General features: G+C 32.1%; 3 protein-coding genes across 3 annotated transcripts; all 3 read right to left on the bottom strand.

The window, feature by feature from the left end:
• Window positions 1-8,385: 8,385 nt before the first annotated feature.
• On the bottom strand, window positions 8,386-10,268 carry LOC113861463. The gene is made up of 2 exons (XM_027494288.1): window positions 9,967-10,268; window positions 8,386-8,922 (listed from the first exon to the last, which is right to left on the bottom strand). The coding sequence occupies exon 2, from the start codon at window positions 8,872-8,874 to the stop codon at window positions 8,464-8,466; it is 411 nt and encodes a 136-aa protein (XP_027350089.1). The 5' UTR covers window positions 8,875-8,922; window positions 9,967-10,268; the 3' UTR covers window positions 8,386-8,463.
• Window positions 10,269-14,293: 4,025 nt separating this feature from the next.
• Window positions 14,294-15,995, bottom strand: LOC113862142 (transcription termination factor MTEF18, mitochondrial-like). Its single transcript, XM_027495275.1, has one exon. The coding sequence runs from the start codon at window positions 15,956-15,958 to the stop codon at window positions 14,294-14,296; it is 1,665 nt and encodes a 554-aa protein (XP_027351076.1). The 5' UTR covers window positions 15,959-15,995.
• A 1,599-nt stretch (window positions 15,996-17,594) lies between these two features.
• On the bottom strand, window positions 17,595-21,733 carry LOC113863116 (UBP1-associated protein 2C-like). The gene is made up of 6 exons (XM_027496546.1): window positions 21,585-21,733; window positions 20,416-20,536; window positions 20,054-20,197; window positions 19,137-19,333; window positions 18,952-19,027; window positions 17,595-18,276 (listed from the first exon to the last, which is right to left on the bottom strand). Exons 1-6 carry the CDS (start codon window positions 21,704-21,706, stop codon window positions 17,929-17,931), a joined length of 1,008 nt encoding a protein of 335 aa, XP_027352347.1. The 5' UTR covers window positions 21,707-21,733; the 3' UTR covers window positions 17,595-17,928.
• Between the last annotated feature and the right edge of the window lie 711 nt (window positions 21,734-22,444).

Below are 22,444 nucleotides of genomic sequence, written 5' to 3'. Positions count from 1 at the left end.
TGATAAATGTGATCAAACATTAATATGTACTATACAACATCATTGTGAAGTTTATTTTGAAAGTTTAGTACTCTACCCTTGCTCCATTTACACACGAGAGGATATGTTGATAGATTACTAAAAATTGACGCAATATATGACATGCGATACCATGTCCACGACATTAACAGTAATTAGCAACCACTCATTATTTTGCTACCAACTTCTGTGGCTTTGCACATTTCCCTGTACAATATAGCTAAACAAGCAGAACCCCAACTATATCGTCTTATTTTTCTAAGATTAGTTAATAAAGCTAAATACATAAGATGTACTTTATTGCCTGTTTTGTCAAGCATCAAAACACCTCCAATTAAGCCTAGTATATAAGCCCTAAAATGGGCGTGAACTTCTTTTTCAAATGGTTCTTCTGATAATGGCAACATGTTGTCTCTCAGCCACTTCAGTTTCAGCATAGAGCCAATAAGTGACTATCCCTTGACTGGCACGATATAGAAATATGTGTCACATATTTCTTCTTAGTCAAACATTGTTGGAGTAATGATTGGCAATCCATCAACTCTTAGCCTGAGTTGAAGTGCAACATCCTCTAGGGTTATGGTGCACTCCCCTGTTGGAAAATGAAATGTGTGAGTTTCAGGTCTTTACCTCTCGATCAAAACTGTTATCAATGCGTGATCCACCTTAAGATGCCTTAACTTTGCTACCCTAGCAAAATCAAGTTGTTTAAGTATAGGAACAATTAGAGAACTATATTCTGACATTGAATGACAAAAAGATGAAATCATATGTAGATATTAATTTACATATTCAGTAAATAATGGTAATATGTAAAACTTACCGTTCTTTTAATGAAGGTGGACCTATATTCGTTTTGCTTCCACAACAACATTTTTAGTAATGGGAGTAAAGACAAAGAGAAACGAAGAATAAAGATGGATGTAAGTTTGAATGAAAACATGTGGCCTTGGATGAACATATTTCTAGATAAACTTTGGTACGAAAGAGTAACATTAGATTCTTGAAAAGTTACTATCTTTTGGTCTACGTGAATGTCAGAAGACATCTTTTTATCTTTTGGTTCACGTGAATGTCAGAAGGTATCTTTGTTTGGGGGAGAGAAAGCTTGTTTTGAAGTATATGGGATGACTTGAATGAGAAGAGAATCCAATGCTGGGCATGACTGATAATTCACTATCTCTTGGTCTACGTGAATGTCAGAAGACATCTTTATTGTAAAATATTTAATGGTGTCATGGACATGTCACCATCACTCATAAAACATGGTGAAGTATTAAATGACTGAGAATCCAATATTACCATTATAAATAGTCATATTCGTGTTCATTTTCTTCATTCAACCTTCTAAATTTGTTCCTTATTCTTGTGAATCTTCTCCTTCTAAATTTATTCATCAAGAAAGTCATTCACACAAAACTCAACTGAGACAAAAATGAAAGGGTGACAACCATACATTTTCACTACCCAATTAGACTTGACCCGAAAGTTAGCAACTACACATGTGTTGAGTTGAACAATGATGAAGACGTCGAGACACTCTTCAACATCCACAATTCAAATCAACTTCAATCAAGTATATAATTATATGTTACATTTGCTACAAACGTAATTCAGGCACCACAACTTTCACCTTCACATTCACCTTACCAAATATACGAAACCATAAATCTATCTTTTCCAACATATGATAAAAATTCTGACCTTCAGCCCTATACACAACTTTTAACTAGTCCATTCATAGACCTCAATCAAATATCCTCCCAACCATTTGAGCAAACCTTACCCTTTCAGCGTCTTGAAGAAACCTTCATTGAAGAACTTGCTGTTGTGGGTCTCTCAATCGAAGTCTTTGATCCTTTTAGCGAGGACGAAGATAAAATCTTATCTCAACAGTAGGATGATGAAGAAGACTCCCTCCTACTTTCAAATATTCTATCATCACAACCATTACCATTATACAACTCACCTCCACATTTTATAGACTTTTTCAGTCAAATACAAGAACATGACTCTGAGTTTGGCCATGTCCTGAATTGTGAAATGGTAATGTATCCGCCTGAAACACTATTTATTGGCCAGCGCTTCTTAACAAAAGAACAAGTGCAAGACGCCATAAATAGATTTCATATTATCAATCATTGCACTTGCAAGGTAAAGATGTCAAGCACAACTAGGCTTGTTGTGGAATGCGTTCACAATGGCTGTGTCTGGAGATGTCGCGCTATATTGCGCACCAAAGAGCAACACTGAGAAATAATGAAGCTTGAAAGGTGTCACACATGTGTTTCTCTACTCATTTCACAAGATCATAACAAGTTGGGACATGAATGATTTTTCAAACCATTAGTAAAATTATTAAGATTGATTCATCCACACTCATCGCAACCATCTTAGCCCACATAGAGTTTACAATGGGTTACACAATCAGCTATAGAAAGAGATGGTTGGAGAAACATGCCATTGAAAATATATTCAGAAATTGGGAGGAGTCATACCATAAGTTACCTAGACAGTTGCTTGTAATGTAATTGTATGTTCCAAGCTTTATCTAGAAATTGAGTACACAACCGGCAAACAAGGATGGCTATGTTGACGAGGAGAATGTGTTCTTCAAGAGGTTGTTTTGGACCTTCAAGTCATGCATTGATGATTTTGCTTTTTGCAAACCAATTGTTCAAGTGGATAGAATATTTTTATATGATAAATACAAAGAGACTTTATTAGTGGCAGTTGCGCAAGACGGCCGCAACAATATAATTTTCATTGCCTTTGCTGTGGTTGAAGGTGAAATCAGCGATACATGGTTCTTTTTTTTTTTAGAAACTTAAGGAAGTACGTAACCCCACAAGAAGGGTTATGCCTCATTTCAAATCGTCACGAGGCCATAAGAAGTGCATACTCTAGAAATGGAAATGGTTGGATGGAAAAATAATTATGTCCATGTCTATTACATTAGACACATTACACAAAATTTTATGCAACGATTCAAAAACGTTGCACTGAAGAAAGATGTCATCAATATGGATAATTTTAATTTTTCACGTACTCTATATTATCATTAATATTTTATAAAATTGCTTAGCTAGTTATATTAATTTAAATTGTAATCTTTTTTCTAGCATATGGGATGACTGAACTGAGATTCTTTTACTATTACGACATAGTAAAAGATAATAATCTTGAAACTACACAATGGTTGAACAACATCCCAAGGGAAAAATAGACGTTGGCATGGGACAACAGATGACATTGGGGACACATGACAACAAACCTAGCGAGGTCAATCAATTCGGTCTTGAAGAAAACCAGAAACCTGTCAATTTGCTCCATGGACATACACTCGTTTCAATAAGTTCTTCATTAAGAGAAGCAGGGAAGTAGATGCAAATGCTGGACATATGTACTCGGAGGTTGCAACTAAAGCAATCCAAAATGCACAGTCAAAGGCAAACACTTATAGAGTCATCACCTTTGACAAAACAATCACTGGATTTTTAGTCAAAGAAACGCAACATCCAACAGGAATTTAACTCGCAGGAAGATTTACAGTACGATTAGATGAAATGTGGTATAATTGTGACAAGTTTCAAAAAGTTCACATATCATGCTCACATGTACTTACTTCATACTTACACACACACCACAACTTTGACATTTACATATCTCCCGTATATATCTTACAACAATTTTCTAAGGTATACGAATGTCAGTCTGGAGAACTCAGACACGAAGACTATTGGTCAACTTACACGGGCCCAAATTTAAGTCTAAATCCAAAACTGAAAAGAATTTCAAATGATCGACCTAAGTCTAGTAGGATAGGAACAGAGATAGACATTAGAGAACAACAAAGTCAAACAAAAAATTATTCTTATTGTCACACCCCTAATCACACAAGGAAAGACATAACCAAACATCACTCAAGTTTTTAGTTTCCGCCATTAATTTATGTTATTGTTATTACTTTAAAATTTTCTTAATGTTATTTTTAATTTTATGAATGTCATTACAACTTATGAATTTTTAGTATTTGTAATTTATATTAAATATATATATATATATATATATATATATCTACATAATATTATTTAATCATGTTTATTAATATTAATAACATATTTTTTTAAATAAATAATTATGTATAAATTTTAATAAAGATTAATATCTCAAAATAAATAAATAAACTTATTATTATTTAATACTTTTATTTATTTTATAAAAATATAAAATTAAATAAATTATTATTGTAATTTTTTTAAAAATATAATATTAAATAACCAAAATTATAATTTCAGAATATAATATTAATATTATTTAAAAAAATTAAAATTATATTAAATAATATAATAAGAAAAACAAAAATATTATTTATTATCTTAAATATATAAAATAAATTTTAATAAACATATAAAATAAATATTATTAATATTTTTATTCATTTTCACTTAATATAAAAATAAAAACATAATTCAAATAATAAAACTTATTTTAATATATATAATTAATAAAATATTTATAAATATTTATTAGAGTAACATCTTATAAATATTTATTTCATTATATAAAAATATAAAACACAATAAAAAAAAGCCCAAAATTCAGTTTCCCATAAACCGATTTCTAATTAAAAATTATTTGCTACAGTAAACAGGTTCAGATGGGTAAATATTTTTTTGCTAGTCTATTTATGTATTTTAATATTTTTTAATATTTTCTGTAAAATATTAAAAGAATATGAAAACCCTTTTTTTAAAAAATAGTATATCCGACAAAATATTTTCTTTACCACCCCTTTATTTATAATAAAAAATCGCTTGGCACGTATTCAGATTCACCAATCACGTCGCAAATATATAATGCTCCTGGTTGTTAAGTAATTGTTCATTAATACTTAAAAGCTTGCTGATTTTTGTCAGCTTCGGAAATCACCTTGACATACTGGTCATTGATTGAGAAATTTCTGTCCCTGCGTGTCTTTATAAGGTTGTGTTGAGGATTTTTAATAAAAGTTTATTATTTTTTATTAAGTTCTTTAACGTATTAATTAATACAATCCTATTTGTTAATTTAAATTTTTTTCTTATAAAGTGATAATTTGTTGTATATATCATAAACAGTTAATATTAAAACATAAAAATTATGCCTTTTTTAGATAATCTTATAACTTTAAGTAATTTCTTCTTAGGCTTTGTCCTTCTTGCATTACGAGGGAGAAAAAAAATATATGCATATATATATATATATATATATTTTTTTTTTTTTTGCTTTGGAGAAATTTTTTTAAAATATAATACTAGTTTTTATACAAATTTGAGTGAAGAGGGAATATTTTTTGGAGGAAATATACTCTATAAATGAAGTGATTATTAAATATTACTCAGTTGAGATAAAATACAAACAGGGATAAATTTTAATAAAATCCCTTTAATTTACAAGTGTGGAATAAAAAAGGTAAAATCCCTCCTCTCCTATTTTTGCTCCCTCTTCTTCTACTGCCGCCATTTCCCTCGTCTCTTGATTTTACATATATGTCCTCGACCCGCAAGCCAAACATGCAATGAAACCATGCCAAGCCCCTCGTAACTCTGTCACTGTCCCCTGCTTTGAAGCTTCCCTCCATAATTTTCTTGACTTTCCTTATCATTAGCCAGCTTCGATCAAATAAATGCAAAATTATATACGAAAGATAAAATATATATATATATATATATATATTTCTGCCGTTTATTTAATTTTTTATTATTTTTCAGAAGAAAATTTGAAGGAAATAATAAATGCAGGAAGAAGACAAGAACATGACAGAGATAGAACTAAAACATCCTCAACATAATCGATTTCTCTAAAGGGAAGTGTACTTGAAATAATAAAGTATAATTATAATCATTGATCGTGTTTTTTTTATAATTTATCTTAATTTTAAATATTGGTTTAACCCTTGTAATTATATTAATTTTATCATCCAAACCCACGTTGTAGAGACCTGAATATATCCATGTGAGATATGACAGGGTTAAGTAGTGGCAGTGGGGGTCAGGCCAATGAAAACAGCTACCACCGAGTACATTGAATCTTACGGCTCCATGAAGCTGCTGCCTACCTCATGGACTTTTAATCGTTCACCAATGACCTTCAATATCGCAGTTAAAAAATCAGTGAGATCAATGAAACTTCAAGTTATCAAACCTTACATGCAAGAAAAATAAATAAATAAATAAATAATATATATATATATATATAACAATTAATCTGATATCCAATTACTTGTAAATTGTAGAGTCTATGTGGAAGTGCTTAATAATATAGTACATCAAAGCAGTCACAGGAAGGATGGCGCCTAATACTGTGTCGAATAATAGTCAAGCAAAATTTTATATTTTTATTAAATAAAAATATAAAATCAACTTAACTAAACGTCTACGTATTTTTAAGATTTCCACGTATTATTCAGATTAATAAAAAATCATAATATAGTTCACATTGATTTTTTTCTATTGCTAAATGTTGTGTCTTGGTTATCTTCCATGCTAATAGACCCCAATATAAGAAATGCTTATATTATTATGCCAATACTACTGTATTTGTTATATTATTACATAGATTTCAACATATTATTCAGATTAATAAAAATCATAATAAATCTGATATTATATAATTATTTTATTTTAAAATATTTATAAACTTGTATATGTTTGATCACCTATTTAAATGACCTTACAGTACAAGCTACGCCTTTAAATAACTTTCATATTATACTAGATTTTTTTTTAAAAATTGATTAGACCTTAAGAAAAACTTAAGTAGGATAAATAAATTAGGTTTAAGTCTCAAGTTTAGGAAATAGGCCAAATCTATTTAAGGTAAAAAAAAAAAAAAAACCTTTTCAACTCTAAATGAAATTTTTTTCAATAATCTTGAATACTCATACTAATATATATATATATATATACACACACACATAAAATGCTGAAACCTTTGCTCCACCTCTATTAATTCATTAATCAAAGAAAAAAAATGGGTAAACATAGACATGGACTTGAGGGGTGAAAATGATTAATGCTCTGACTTTATGTTGCATAGGTCTCGCCACTTTTTTAAACTTGAAAATAACTCATTTATTGGATATAAAGCTATTTTTTAAGGTATAAGTTTTATTTTTAAACAGTTTATTTTAATTTAAATGTTGATTGAAAAGCTTGTTTTATAGTAACATCTCTAAAATAAGTCAACAAACCTATATGACAAAATTAGATTTTTTATAGGTTAATAACTTAAGCATTTTAAATTAGGCACATTGCATATAATTTCAAGATATTAAAATAAAAGTTAAATACGATGACACGAACAGCAACAACAATAATAGTAATAATAATAATATATACTTAAACAGATTGACTTGATTTATGAGGCTTAAAGGACTTTTGTGAATAGGCATGTGCTAGACTATAGCTGTGCCCCAAGACCTATCCTTTGAGTTTCCATATCAACAAATCAAAGCAAAAGCCACCAAGTTCACCAAAGAGACCTATATTTACCATACTCTAATACACATTTATGTACGTTTCTTCTTTTTTTTCTTCCGGGTCTTATTTTTTCCTCTTTCTCTTTCCTCTCATTGTCTGCCGCAAATGCATGTTGCTAGCAAGATCTATGCTCATTTTTCCTTAGAAACTAAAATAACACTCAAGCCAAATCTAAACTTACAAGGCCAAAATGAGGTTAAGATAAGATCCATTGCTATGTTTATCCATTGCTATGTTTTCCGTTCAGGAGTGTTGACTAGAGTAATTGTGTGAGGATTTATGTTTAAAACATGCAAGCTTGAAGGACACTTTTTTTTATGGTCAACAAGCTTGGAGGACTCTGAGGGTCATTGTTGACAAAAGTTGAAGACAACTTGGAGAAGATTAAGGAAAAATTAGCTCAACGTTTTAATTATGGAAGGAGGAAGAAAGTTGCATTGTCACATGTGCATCCAACATGACATGTCTCTATTAACTTCAAGTTTTGCAAGTTAATGATAAAAAAAAACATGCAATATGCTTAAAACGCCTAAGTTTAGCTCAGTAGCATGCAATTGGTATGGCCATTGGAACATTCATTTTCACAATCACTGCATTGTTTACTTGACATCACAGATATGCATGTCAAGTAAACTACTGTATTAACAAAAACTGAGTAAAGAGAAATCAACTAACACAAACTCATGATGAAAGAATATCTACAAAATTCCAGACTTTCTTATAGCAATAGTTTTATGGAAGACTAAAGAAACATAGTCTACCATGAATCCCCAAAATTAAAATTAGAAATAGCATAAAAGTTACATAAGCAAAAAGAATAATAATGCAACCATAACAAGCCTTATACAATCAAATGAACCCGTCTTGGTGATAACAGAAGTCCAGCAATTCCAAGGGCTTACAACCATCATGATAACCTCGCTCACTTGCAATCTACCCCAGCTTCAGCAGCTCGGCGAGGCTTGTTTTTACGCCTGCTCCCATTCTGTCGGAATCCAGTAGACTTTACTGGATCATCAGGGCTTGGCTTTGCTCGAATGCCATTGTCCTCTTTCATGGGATCTTTCTTCTCTTTAACCTGTGCAGACCTCTTCCTTTTTCTTTTATTGACTGTGATAACCTGAGTTTTCAAATCATTGCTGGAAACATTACCTTTCACATTCTCCTCATCTTTCTCTATTATTTCAGTTGCTTCCACTTCATCAATTTCATCCATCAGTGGCTTTACTGGTCTTCCTCTTCTTCTGTAAGCTGGGACTTTATCCTCTTCGCCACTTCCAGGATCCTCAGCAATAACAGATTGTTTCTTACCTTTTCCTCTGCCTCTACCCATAATCAAAGGACCTTGTTGACAAAATGTACTATATATCTCTTAAGAAATCTGCATAGAAAAATCAATTATACTTAAAAGGCCAAACAAACACCAAATAACTGAATGACAAAGAAAGAAGTCAAATTGAAAGAAAACTTGAGGATTAAAGAAGATAGTTAAAACTTAAAACTGCACAACAATTTTCAGTGATGCTATTTGCAAGCCACTTCTTCCACATTTAATCTCTGATCCAATTTTTCATTTTTAAGTATCACTTGCATCACTTGTTTGTTTATGTTAAATCAAGGGTAACAGAGATCAAGTATGCCGTCATAAATTTCTTCTGTTTATTTACTATTTAAGGATCAAATAAAGAATGCATCAGTTGAAATTCTAATGTGAGCCAAAAGCAAGGGCTTCGTGAATGTAAAGCTGAGTCTTCCAAATGGACAACATAAAAAGACTGAAATACCGTATAGAAAAATCATTGAAGGGGATGGTTTCTGTGATCAATAATAATGACAATTAAAAAAGAGAAAAAAAAAAAAAAGAAGAGCATGCACAAGCAGTGGACTTGCGTCACACTAATTCTAAAATTCTGAACAATCAATGTCAGAAAAACCAATCAAAGGATCAGGCCATCTTCATTTTCACCAAGGAAAAAGAAACAAAGACATCTAACAGCGAAAACATTACATCTCATTTCCAATCATTCCCCTTAGCAACAAACTGAACCATTTCACGGATCACCAAATCCAAAACGGAAAAACTGAAGCCGTTTCATCTTTTGGCAACAGTTAAGAGAAACCCCCCAAAATATAATAAAATTCAATTTCAATGTAAACAGCATATATAACCACAGATATTATGATTTTTTAAAGCTTTTGCTCGATCTAGTTCAAGCTCAATGCAAGTGGACACCATAAATTCCTCTGCTAATCTGGTTCAAAACAGTAAGAAAATCTATAACAAAAGAAGAATTAAAATCACTTTCCCAGTTCATTATAAGGATCAAAACAGAATATGATAGTTATCAGAATACACACACAAAATAACATTTTAGAATTGAGATTGAAGAAGCAAAAAGAGACACAGAAGAGAAATGAAGCTGACCTGGTGTGTTGAATCAAGTTTCTGCATATGAAAGAGGACCCATTTTACGAAATCAGATAAGGAAAATAAAGAGAAATGAAAGAAGTGATTTTTCTGTGAATGGGTTGAAGGAAGGCATAACAGAGAAGAAAAAGTGGTCAAAATAATGATCTGAGTCAAAGAGAGTGAGGAGGCAGATCAGGGAAGTGATGTGAATGAAGAGAAATATGAGCTTAAAGATTGAGACTTGATGAGTGAAAATGTGGAACTAGGTTTGAGAGCAGTGACCAAAGACACAACTGAAACAAGACAGAGAGAAAGAACTGAATTAGAGCGGAAGTTGGATGGAAAAAAGAAAAAAGAAAAAAGAAAAAAGAAAAAAGAAAATGGAAGATAGCTAGAGTTCAGATTTATTCGGGTGGTTTAATAGTAACAAATATTTATCAAAGAATTATTATTATCTTCAAGTATTTCAACTAAGTTACTGTAAGATAACCTTCAAATATTGTCATAAAAAGTTTTAATATATCTCTTCTTTTTCCCCTGAGAATGATATATACTTAGAAGTGTAAATCAGTCAAGTTGCATGATTAAACTTTCAAATTAACTTGTGAATAAAATGATGCTTGAAGATTTATATGTTTATTTAAATGATTTAAACTTTAAATTCAAGTTTGACTAATTGAAAAATATATATATCAAAATTTAAGATAAACAAATATTTTGTAATTTCATTATTTCAGTTTATTTATCAAATATTTTTTAACTGTTTTTAAGTTTACAAAATTAATATTTAATAGATATTTTTATTTTTTAAAATATAAAATTACACAAAAATAAAAAATAAACAAAAATTTATAGACTAACTACAATAAAATTATATTTTTAATTATTATTTTTTATATAAAATTAATAATTGGTATTAATTATGATTATTATTATTCTTATTCTTATTCACACATGTAAACTAATTTTAAATATTTTAATTTTAAACCTATATTAAATTTGTCTCATTTATATAATTAAACTTATACTCAAACTTAAATTTATTATCTTATTAAAATAAATACATTTAATCAAATATTTAATGAATCAAATTTAAATATTTTATAAATAGTTAATCTTGTTTATATCTTTATTTATTATTGCACTCAAAATTTATTGTTTTTTTATTTTATTATGCCAATGCTCTAATATGAATTAAATTATTAAAGTAAAATTAGTTTTAATTTATGAGGGTATTATGATTGTCTAAATGCTTCATCTATTGAGTTTTTTTTTTTTTTTTACTTATAAGTGTTTTTACAGTTTTAAAATAGTTTATTGAAATATTTTATGAATATAAATGTAAGATTAATTTCTTGAGGAATGGATATAACTATAAGATTAAATTGGTTGAGATAATAAATAGTAACTAAGTAAAATATTCTATAACTTGGTGATCAAAATTTTGTTTTAAAATTAAATTAATGAGAAAAATAAGAGAAAGAAAAGTATTTATTTAATAGAAGGTTTTGTTTGAAAATCTTTAAATGTGTAAGAACTTTTTTTATAAACTTTTCAAAATTTTATTAATTCATTTTTAAATTCTCGAGTTTTTTTTTGGTTAAATTTCCTTTTATTTTATTTTATTTTCTCTTCTCTTTCCAAACTCTCAAAGCTTTAAACAAAATATAATATTACAAATAAAAAATTCTTTGATTTGAGATTAAAAATTATTTTTATGGAGATATATTTAGCAAAAATGTTATTTTATATAAAATTAAGCCAATATAATTATATACGTATAGTCAATGTTAAAAATTTGTTAACATTATATGATTAATTTAATATTATTGAACTTTTAAAAAATTTAAATAACTTTTATATTTTAATTATGACTATAAATAAAATCTCATATGATATATTTCCAAATTTACACTGCAATAAATTAGCCACTACACTTATATGTGTGCGTTTTTCTCCATTGGCTAAAGCACTTCACGTTAACCCCTTAAATACTAATCAAGTCAGCTTATTACTTAGAGTTAGAGCCGCCCATATGGATATTTAAGCATGACTATTTATTAAATATTAACTATAATTTTGACTAAAAATTCATGATTTATTACTATATTTAAAGGTTATTTTTATGAATTAACAACTACAAACAACTGAATCATAAAAATATATTTAAAAAACTATCATATTTAATAGTTTTAAAGTTACTATTAAAACAGTTAGTATAAAATTTTATATATATTAACTAGCATGTATCAAATATTAATCCTAGTCATATGTACAATGTGTCAATTTCATAACCGATGAGTTATGTATTTTAGATATACTGTTATTACTCCTAAATTATAATTTGTAACATCATTATAATATGGACATCAACAAAAAGGACTTACATATTTTGGAATTTATAGTTTGCTGGTTCACATGTCTTTCAAATCACATTCAACATTAATTATTAATACATATATACATAAAACACACACATTCATGCCCATTTGTTTATACCTTTTTCAAAAAAATGTTTTAATAATTTTTAAAGATTTAAAAATAGTTATTAGTGGTTTTGTAAAAATATAAAAAGATTATATCATAAAATATATATTTTTTAAATTATCCTAATGTACCTTAAATGACCGCATAATCACTTTACACTACAATAAAATAAAATAAAAATAATATTTTAATAAATTAAGAAAATAATTGAAATTTAAGATGCATCATATTTTGCTGCTTAACTTACAAAATATTAGTGTGCATTAATGATTATAAAGCACACAAATAACTTATATATTATAATTTTAACTAAATTAAATATCTATATCTAACATTAGCGTTCTTATTGTTGATTGGTGATATTAATATTTGTAACTTTACTTTAAAACAAATTTTATGAATCTAATAAACATATATAAGAAAAAGACTTTCACCATTGATTCATAGAAAAAAAGACTTGATATTACTTTTATAGGACGTTGGTTAATGTAACAAAAATAAAATTTTTATTTTAAAAATATAAATATTTAATATTTATTTAAACATTTCAAATAATTAAAATGTTTATTAAATACCACTTAACCCCTACTCAAAAGCAAAATCCAAAGTGATAAACGCAACTTAATAGTTGGACCCGCCATAGAGCCATTGTCCGATAGTAATGATGGCGTTTAACGAGTTCCAAGTTGAGTCCAATCTTTAATCATCTAATGAAAGGACCATTCAAATTAGACGTTATCATGCTGAAGAAAGCACATAGAATTCAATGACAATGGGCAATTGAAGTGAGCCACCTAATCTAGGATTCTAAAGTTGGGACATAAATGGTGGTTTGTAAAAACTTAAAAGGTGAATGAGATTGCTTTAAAGTTTGCATTCGAATACTGAACTTTTGCCTCAGCAAGAAAGCCAACAATTCTAACCTATCAGCGCGGAGGGATCATGGGGCACTAATACTTGAATGTCACCTGTTTCCTCAATTTTTGTTTTTCAAATATAAAAATATTAAAACCAAACTAACTATATATGCTTTGATTTTGGCTCCATTATTGGGCAATGTACTAAAGAGTGACATTGGAACATAAATACGTTTGGAAATTATGTCGTTGCCTTGAATCATTTTATAATACCAACGAGGGATATATAACCACTACAGAGAGAGAGAGAGAAGATAAAACATACTACCAGAAGCAATATGGGTTCTCTGCAACATTTTGATATTACTATTACCTGCCACTTGTACCAACACAAGCACAATGTGAGATTTAAGAGCCAAATGATTTTACATAATAAAATAAATAATGTTAAAAAATTGATGGCTTTCAACCCAATAAACCTAGACATCTAACTTTCAATTATAAAAGAATACAGTTTCTCATCCTCCCCAGTTCCACTCATAGTGTGGTTCACACTTAGAAGAAGAGACCTAGTTAGAAAAATCAAATACTAGGAAAGTGATCTGCAATGTAGCAGGGGTAAGTGGATTACAGCTGAAGCAAAGATGGTGATTTCGGATACCAAATCTATGGAGTCAACACTCTTCCGTCTACAAGCCATGTCATAAATACCTGCAATCAGCAATGAGCCATGATGTTTGCTCATGAAAACCGTTCATTAGTTGTCCATGATGGTTTCAAGTCAACCCAATGTCTGCAAACATATCTGATTTTCAATTGCCTATCCACAATGTTACAGCTTATCTACAAGTCAACTTGAAGTGACTCATTCAGAATACAACTTGCAGTTCAATCATCCATCCTTAAAGGATGGAAAAAGTAGGGAATACCAAGTTATCTGAACCAGAAAATAATTGCCAGATTAAACCATTATTATGCACCTCAAAAGTGATTATATATTAAACCTCAGACGAAATTTCTGCCTTCAAATTCTGCCAAACTTGTAGGCCAGATGGAAGACGATTCACATACAGCTGCACAAATGCTTTCTCAGAGCATGCAATTAAAGTGCTCAAGGCAAGCCCCCGTTGTGCAGCTCCATGGTCTCTGAGCCAATTATACATAGAAAACCTAAGCTTAACTCTTCGAGTTGAATACGAGAGAAAGGAAGGGAAATTCACCAAAGCCGATATAGGATATCCTTCATTTACAAGTACCCCAATTTTCATGTTCATCGAATCTATGGATTGATTAAGAATCCGAGGGGAATCTCGAATCATTTTACGGACAACCTCATCATCCAAGCCCACTTTAACAATAAACTCATATCTCTCCTGAAGCCCAGCTCCCTTACCTCTAAACAACTTGATCACCTCATTCATTTTTTTTGAGTTTTCCACATATCCTAAGCTCAGCAAGAACTGTTCCTTCAACACCTTCGATTCCCTCTCAATTCTTCCCAAAGGCTCAATCTTACATCCCAGACCCCATTTCTTCATCTCCTCAGGATTCTCCCGCACGAATTTACAGAGCCGCTGCTTGCCAGCATTCAAGCTACAAAGCAAACTTGTTGTTCTCTTCAAAGTGAAGGAACCCAACAGGGCCGAATGAGACTGGAAAATCCTCGCAATCTCCACAGTCTGCATCTCAATCTCACTAAAGAACAGTAAACACCGCCTTAAGTTAGACAGAAACTTGCCTACCCGAATCCGTGGAAACTCAAGAAACATGAGTGAAATCCTGTTCACGGACAATCCAAATTTGATCAAAAAGGCAATCAGGGAGAATGCACTACCACCAGACTCCTCAAAAACAACACAAGGGTTACGAACAACCAATTCACCCAACTGTTCCGCACTGAAAACCTTATCAAGCAAACAAAAAAGCTGAAGCACAAGATCCCAATTACAACAACCCGCATTTACCAACACCCCTTCAACCCAATCACCATCTTTTGCAACAACACCCTTCAACTTCTCCACAACCTTAACAAAATCAATGTTAACATCCCCAACCAAAATGCAAGGGCTAGAAACAACAATGGCCACCAATGTGGTCCGTGCGACACCCAAATTTTCATAAGCCCGAAGCTTCGACATCAAAACCCCACTTTGGTAGCGAAACACCAAAGGCGCAAGCTTGAGAATTTTCCCCATCTTGGGGCGGGGAACGCCGTAGTTACAGAGTGTGTGGTAATTCTCCATCAACAGAGCGTCGTCGTTTAGATAAATCATGTCGCGGGGAAGAAGGGGCGCGTATTCGGAAGGTTTCAAACCCACGCTTTCGAAGAAGGGTTCGAACTCATTGATGGGGTGGTAGCGGAGGTAGCGCTGGATGGATCGCATGGTGTCCACGTGAGGGTTTTGAGATAGGGTTTTGTTGAAAAGGTCGCGGAGGAAGAAAGGGGAGTTTTTGCACATGTTATCTGCGTCTAAGAACTGCAAGCTTCTCGTGGAATGAAGGTAATCTAACAATGCTGCTTGGACTTCTTTTATGGTGGCTTTGCCAGGGATTTTGGCATCCGATTCAGGGGTTCTACTTTTTGTGCTCTGAAATCTAGGGTTTTGCGAGGGTTTATGGCGAAAGGGATTTGGGGTAGCATTGAGTTTTCGAAAGTGAATCATGGTGGGTTGGGAATGGGGTTGAATTGAGGGGTTTTGGAAAAAGGGGATGGGTTTGGGATACGGTGTCGTTTAGTGGGGATGGAGATAAGAGAAGGTTAAGTTGAGAATGAAAAGGGATAAATAAGGACAGTGAATGGGTGACTGGAAAATAAGAAGGAGGCGGCATCATCTCCTATGAAGGGACGTGTCTTCCATTTTGGAGTGCTGTGATGATGAATGAACAAAGTTTGATGTCTGTGTGCTTATGTTTAGGGTAGAAAGCCCACAAACTTCAACAGTTTTTCTCTCTACCTATCAAGTCCTCAGAAACAACACAAATTTTTAAAAATCAATGAAAAAGAAGAGGGATTTATGTGCTAATGCTAGCTAGTTCAAGAGAACACGTAAAAGAGGGGCAAGGCTAGTTCCTCCTGGCTCCTTCCTTCTATTTTTTTATTTTAAAATTATAATTTATTATTATCTTATAAACATTAAAAGTATTTTCTTTATATTTCTCAAATCCCTGAGAATACATACTCGAGGCACAATGTGACGTTAACACCCATACGTAGGACATGACAAATTCTAAAAATTGTACATGATATCGTTAAGATTCAGGAAAATATAAAATAATATTAACACAAAAATACGAATCATATATATACATATAACCATCAAAGCATTAAACACATGAATGAATCAATTACTAAAAATTATTTTAGTTTAGTTTATGAATTTAAATTCGTATCATGATGAATATAACTCATTAAATATAAATTACACTAATAATAATTAAAAATTTTATTCCGTAGATTATAGTTATGGTTCGAATTCTTCTAGAACCGTTTATTGATTATGGTTCTTACCGATTCTTTTAAGTTAGCATCGTAGAGAGTGAACTGAACTCGTGATCTGTTCCCAGTTGGATCGGTTTTCCTAACAACGGAAATAACAAAGCAATGCTTAAGTGGGATCAATTAGAAAACGGTAAATTCTAAGGTGCTAGTATTTCATGCTTTTATATACGCAAAACAATTATAATCGTTAATTTTAATGATAAATTTAGTGATATATATAAAAAAATATAAATATCATTTATATCTTAGTATAATCTAAAATAAGTTTTCAATATATTGAATACATGCACTTTAGAAAAATTCCTAAAAAAAATATTAACATGCTTACTTTATACAGAAAACGGTGGCACAACTTTGCAGCTCGCTCAGATATAATCATGGGAAAAAGGATGCAAATAAGCAATGTATAAAAGTTGTTTTTATATTATTATTACTTATAAATGCTTAACCGCTTACAATGTAAAGAAATACTGATAACGTAAACTGCAGGTGCTAGCTACAGGTTTGGATAAAACAATATTATAGTACAGTGACATATAATTTTTTGGAGACGATTTCAGATATTAAGGAATAGATGACTATTTGCTGTTACTCGTTTTAGGGGTAGGAAAGATAGGTTCCATTAATAATGACATTTTTTCCCAGCATTCCTCTTCATTTATATTTTGAAGGACGCTATACAGACTGAAGGGGGATTGATCACGGACATCCCCGCAACAGTGACCTTGTGGATTGTGAACACTTCGTTAGACAAAGGAAGACCTATAGTTTTAGAAATTTAAAAATGTGCAGGCATATTGAAAGAACAAATAATCCCTCAAATAATGGCAAATGCTTTAAATTTGTAATTTCTAGCCTAAATGCAGAGAAAAAAAAATATAAACGTTACAATAATCAGACGTCTAAAATATTCAGAAAAAAATATAAAAAATTTTCTAGTCACAGGAGTTTCTGGCCTAGTATTACAAGTAATAAGAATGCCAAAATTCTACAAGATATCAAAAACTGCAAAAGAAAGGGAAGGGTTGCAGAGCAGCATAGCTGAAGACATGTAAGAGGTACAAGGGGCTAGTAAGATTTGAACAGGAAAGCAAAGAAAGGAGTACCAAAATCATCATATTTAGTTAAATACATTCATTGCTTGGGATAATAATATGGGTAGTTATTCATTCCAACAGGTTGAGTGGGTGGATACCCAAGTTGGTCCTTCTTTGCAGAAACTGGAGGATAAGGAACCTGCCCTTGTGTTGGATAAGGTGAGGGGGCAGTGGGAGGGTTTGGATAAGGAGATGCAGAATATGGTGCAACAGTTTGTGGGTAAGTGTAATTGACTGGGGGCCCTGAACTAACATGAGCTTTTCCAGCCTGCATATATCCTGGGTTCATAGGTAAGGCAGCCATTGGAACCACTCCAGCAGGAAATGGCGGCTGGCCAGTTTTACCTTTGTGGGAATCGGCATATTTTACAATTATATTCCTTCCCTGCAATGAAACAAGGAGTGTGTCATAACTTCAATATTTATACAGCTTGAGTCCTTGTGCGATTGCAGGTTATAATAAGAAATTCAACTCCAAAGCAGTTGATTTACAATGCAAAAAACATCAATCAGTATGAATCGCCATTTACTTCATTGAGGATATGACAACGTTCACCAAACACACTGTGAAAGCAGATTTTTCAGCTTTCACAAGTGCATAATGCTTAGAGACTGAAGAGCCCCCTTTCAGTATTTGTTGTAACCCCAATAAGAACAGGGGTTTAAGGTGAGATTATTGATCAGACTAGTTAAATGTTCAATTAGATAATTACCAATAAAGAAAGAACGCCCTCCAAAGGAACTACACAAAGGGATCTTTATGTTTTTGTCAAGATAGAGGTAATAATTTAAACAAAGTCAGATGTGTGTGCAGAAAAGTAAAATCCAATATTTAGCTAAAACAGCAAGTTACCTGAAATTGTCTAAACCAACATTTTTTAACAGAACATTCACTTTCTCTATATAACTATTAACTAGGATGCCTTTTTCACTCAAAGTGATCTTTTCCATTTTTCTTGTTACAATTCCAAGATATTTTGAGCATATAAATAATTAGATCCTATATTGTACACTCACAGCTAATCCCAGACTTGATATAAAAATTGAAGTGATTGCATACCCCAAGAATCTTTTCAGGATCATCTATGGCCTTCTTTGCAGCTTCTGCTGTCTTGTACGTAACAAAGCCAAATCCACTACAATTGGAAAAATACAGGTTACAGTGAATATCAGGTAAAAAAGCTAGTTACAAGCATTAAAGACTACAGAAGTTTGTATACAAATAAAGCATGTTGCTACTTTTACCGTGATTCATTTGTATCCTTATCATATGCAACTGAACCTTCCTCTATTTCACCATGCCTCGCAAAATAGTTAAGCAGCATTTCACTTGTGACTTCTGGTGATAAACTTCCAATATAAAGCTTCCTCAGGGCAAGATCAGGAGCACTACTTGTTCCACTTAGACCTTCACAAGCTAGATTACAGACAGCCAATCTTCCCTGAAAGCAAAACCAATAAAATCAACTGGGGAATGTAGCAATTGATGACTACAGAGTTGCACAATTACAATTTTTCTTTTTTGGGAGATGGGAGGCACTTACGCTCAACTAAGTTACAATCTAGAAATATCAAGAACAAGGAAATTACAAATAACCTGCCCATGTTTTATCGGTTACCTCCCATGTTTTATTGGTTACCTTAAAACAAGCAGGACAAGTGAGACATTATAGATTATTAGTTTGCATAAGTGGACAAACCCTAACCACAAGTCAGTTATCTATAAAAATAAGCTCTCTCAAAAGTAAACCATAGTTGAGACAATCATTCTGATAAAAACTTATCATTAGGGTGGTACCACGGCAGTGGTCAAATTGGAATTATTGGATATTCAAAGTATATGTTCTTGAAAAACGAAGGGGGGGGGGGGTTTAATCGACTCAAGGAGGTAAAGTCAGCCGTGATAATGTTTCCAATTATATAGAATAATTATTTATAGCATATAGAATAATTATTTCTAGCCATTAGATTGGTTTTAGTTATAGTAATTCTAAATGAATAAATGGATTGTTTGTTTAAAACAAACTAAGAGGAAAAAAAAAAGTAGACCATTCGAGTATTCCAAATTACATGAGAAAATTATAGAAGTAGGGGAAGTGAAACTGCAGATTCATGCAGATAGGAGGTCTCAGTCCAAAGCAATAAAATGGGCTAAAGCTTACATCAATTAACTTGCTAGGGGCTCTCAGTGCTTGCTGAGTTGATTCCATATTTTTGTAGGTGATAAATCCATAGCCACGGGATTTTCCTGTTGCTTTATCATAGATCACGGCACCTTCCTCAATTTCTCCATGCTCTTGAAATGCCTGGAAAAAGAAAAAAATACAATAGTAAGAATCAATATACAGAGAAGGAATTTTATCTTTTATAGTCTTGATTCTTGAGATCAGAGACAAGGTACTGGGTTGAAAATAACACGATATGGAAATTGGAATTCCATAAATAAATCTTGTAGGGCACAATCCATGTTACATGGAAACAATCACATGCATGACACACTAAACACAATCATCAATGCACTCACAGCACGCAAAGTTTCTGAAGATGTATTCCAGGCCAAGCCACGAACAAAAAGCTTTCGATGGACAGGATCTGCACTTGCAATACTTTTTATTTCTTCTGCAATTGAAGGATATTGGGACCCTCTTTATGCCTCAACATGAAAACAAACACACATGCACACGGTCAATCACACAGCATACAAGTGGGAGCAATACTTTTATGGTCCCTTTTCAGAGAATGCAATCACACCAAGCAAGCAGAAGGAACTAACAATTCAAACATGACCAATGCACATTGTTTATACACATATAAAGCAATCCATGCAACCAAAAAAGACTCTTTTCTGACCAACTGAGACAGAACAAAACCAGACTCAAAAGTGTAACAAATTATTTTCATCGATCATTTATGATTTGACATTTTATATTTGCTTTGATGTGCAAATAGTCTATAGTTTCATCAAGTTATAACGATAATACAGCTAAATTTGTCAATTTAGAACCTTGATGACCAAAGAGGGCAAGCCTTGGGACCTAGAGGTCACCGGTTCAACCTGAAACAGCCCCGACACATGCGAGAACAGGCTGCGTACATATACCCTCCCAAGATCCCACTAGGTGAGAAGCTCTTGCATTGGGTCACCCTTTTAGAACCATGACGACCAAGTGCACTGGGTCAACAACACATGACACTAGAGTCTGGATCATTCGCAAAACAATGTCTCTCATTCCCCACAACTCCAAATTCTTGGTGCTGGGAGCAGGACAGCTTACCGGAAACATGAGAAGGGGGACAATGTGATCTTGTCCAGATTTTTATTTATATTCAGAAAAAAGGGTAAAATTCTAAATTTTGAAAATATTCCGAGATGATCATGCCAATGGTGACATAGTGAATTCCTAAATACCCATTATTCCACAATTTTAAGGCCAAATCCTCCAAGTCCAAACTCCATCACATACTTACAAAGCCAACAACTTACGCACTACAAGGTTGGAGTTCCACCAGTGCCAATTCCAATTGAAGAATCAAAATACCCTTTCCAGTTTCCACTTCTTGTACTAATAAACCTATAACGGACTACATATATGAATCAAGGAAAGGAAGAAAAACCTAATGAATGAAAACAAAAACATATGGTGAAATCGATTGCAGAGAAGAAGGAAGCGAAAGGGAGCATAGGAAACGCACAGTTTAGCGAGAAGTTCAACGAGCTGGGGTTTAGCTAAAGGTTCAATCAGGAATCGAATCTCTTCCTTCGAAGCAAAATCATCGTTCCCTTCTTCCAGCTTCCTCTTCTTCAAATCCTCCATCTCCTCTTTCTCTTCCTTCTTCCTCTTCTTCTTCTTCGGAACCCAACGTATTAGGTTTATAATTGGGCTTTTCTTAAGTTGTTGGGTTTCGCTTAAAAGGAACTCCAAGGCCCATATTTTGACTGGGATCTTTGGGCTCATGCTTTCGGCCCTTTCCTTGAAGATGGTTGGAGGTGCATGTTTTGATTTGACAAATGGGATTTAGTATGAAAACTAATATTTATATTTCATGTACAAATAATGTTTGTGGTCCTTTGTTTTTGGGTATTGTCCTCCCTTCCTTGTTTTCATTGCGAAACACTTGCTTGCAATAGCCACTTTTATAATTTTTTTTTATAAACCCTTTAATAAGTGTTGCATTCATTTGTGTAGATGAAATATGATGTATGCTTGAGTTTTACCAGTATGTATATGATGATTCAGGCAAACTTGACTTTGTATGGGGTGAAGTTGATTGTTGGGGGTGATTTGGATGTGGATAAAATTAATTAGCATTTTTGTCGTGATAGATTTGGAAGTGGTTTCCACAAGAACTCGAGAGATTATAAGCAATATATGTTGATGTAAAATGTGCAAAAGTTATCCTAATTTTTAGGACCAATTTCGCCATTTTTTTAATTAATATGAATAAAATATATATCTTGTACATAGACCTATCAATTAAATATATTTATCTCCCCCTTTTACCCATTTGTTTCAAGGATGAATTTTTAGTCATTTTTCTTGACGGAAATAAGG

This window comes from Abrus precatorius, unplaced genomic scaffold, assembly GCF_003935025.1.
Source record: "Abrus precatorius isolate BTA unplaced genomic scaffold, Abrus_2018 Scaffold3, whole genome shotgun sequence".
Lineage (NCBI taxonomy): Eukaryota > Viridiplantae > Streptophyta > Magnoliopsida > Fabales > Fabaceae > Abrus > Abrus precatorius.
The sequence above is the reverse complement of the archived record's forward strand: the minus strand, read 5'-3'. Positions and strand labels throughout refer to the sequence as shown.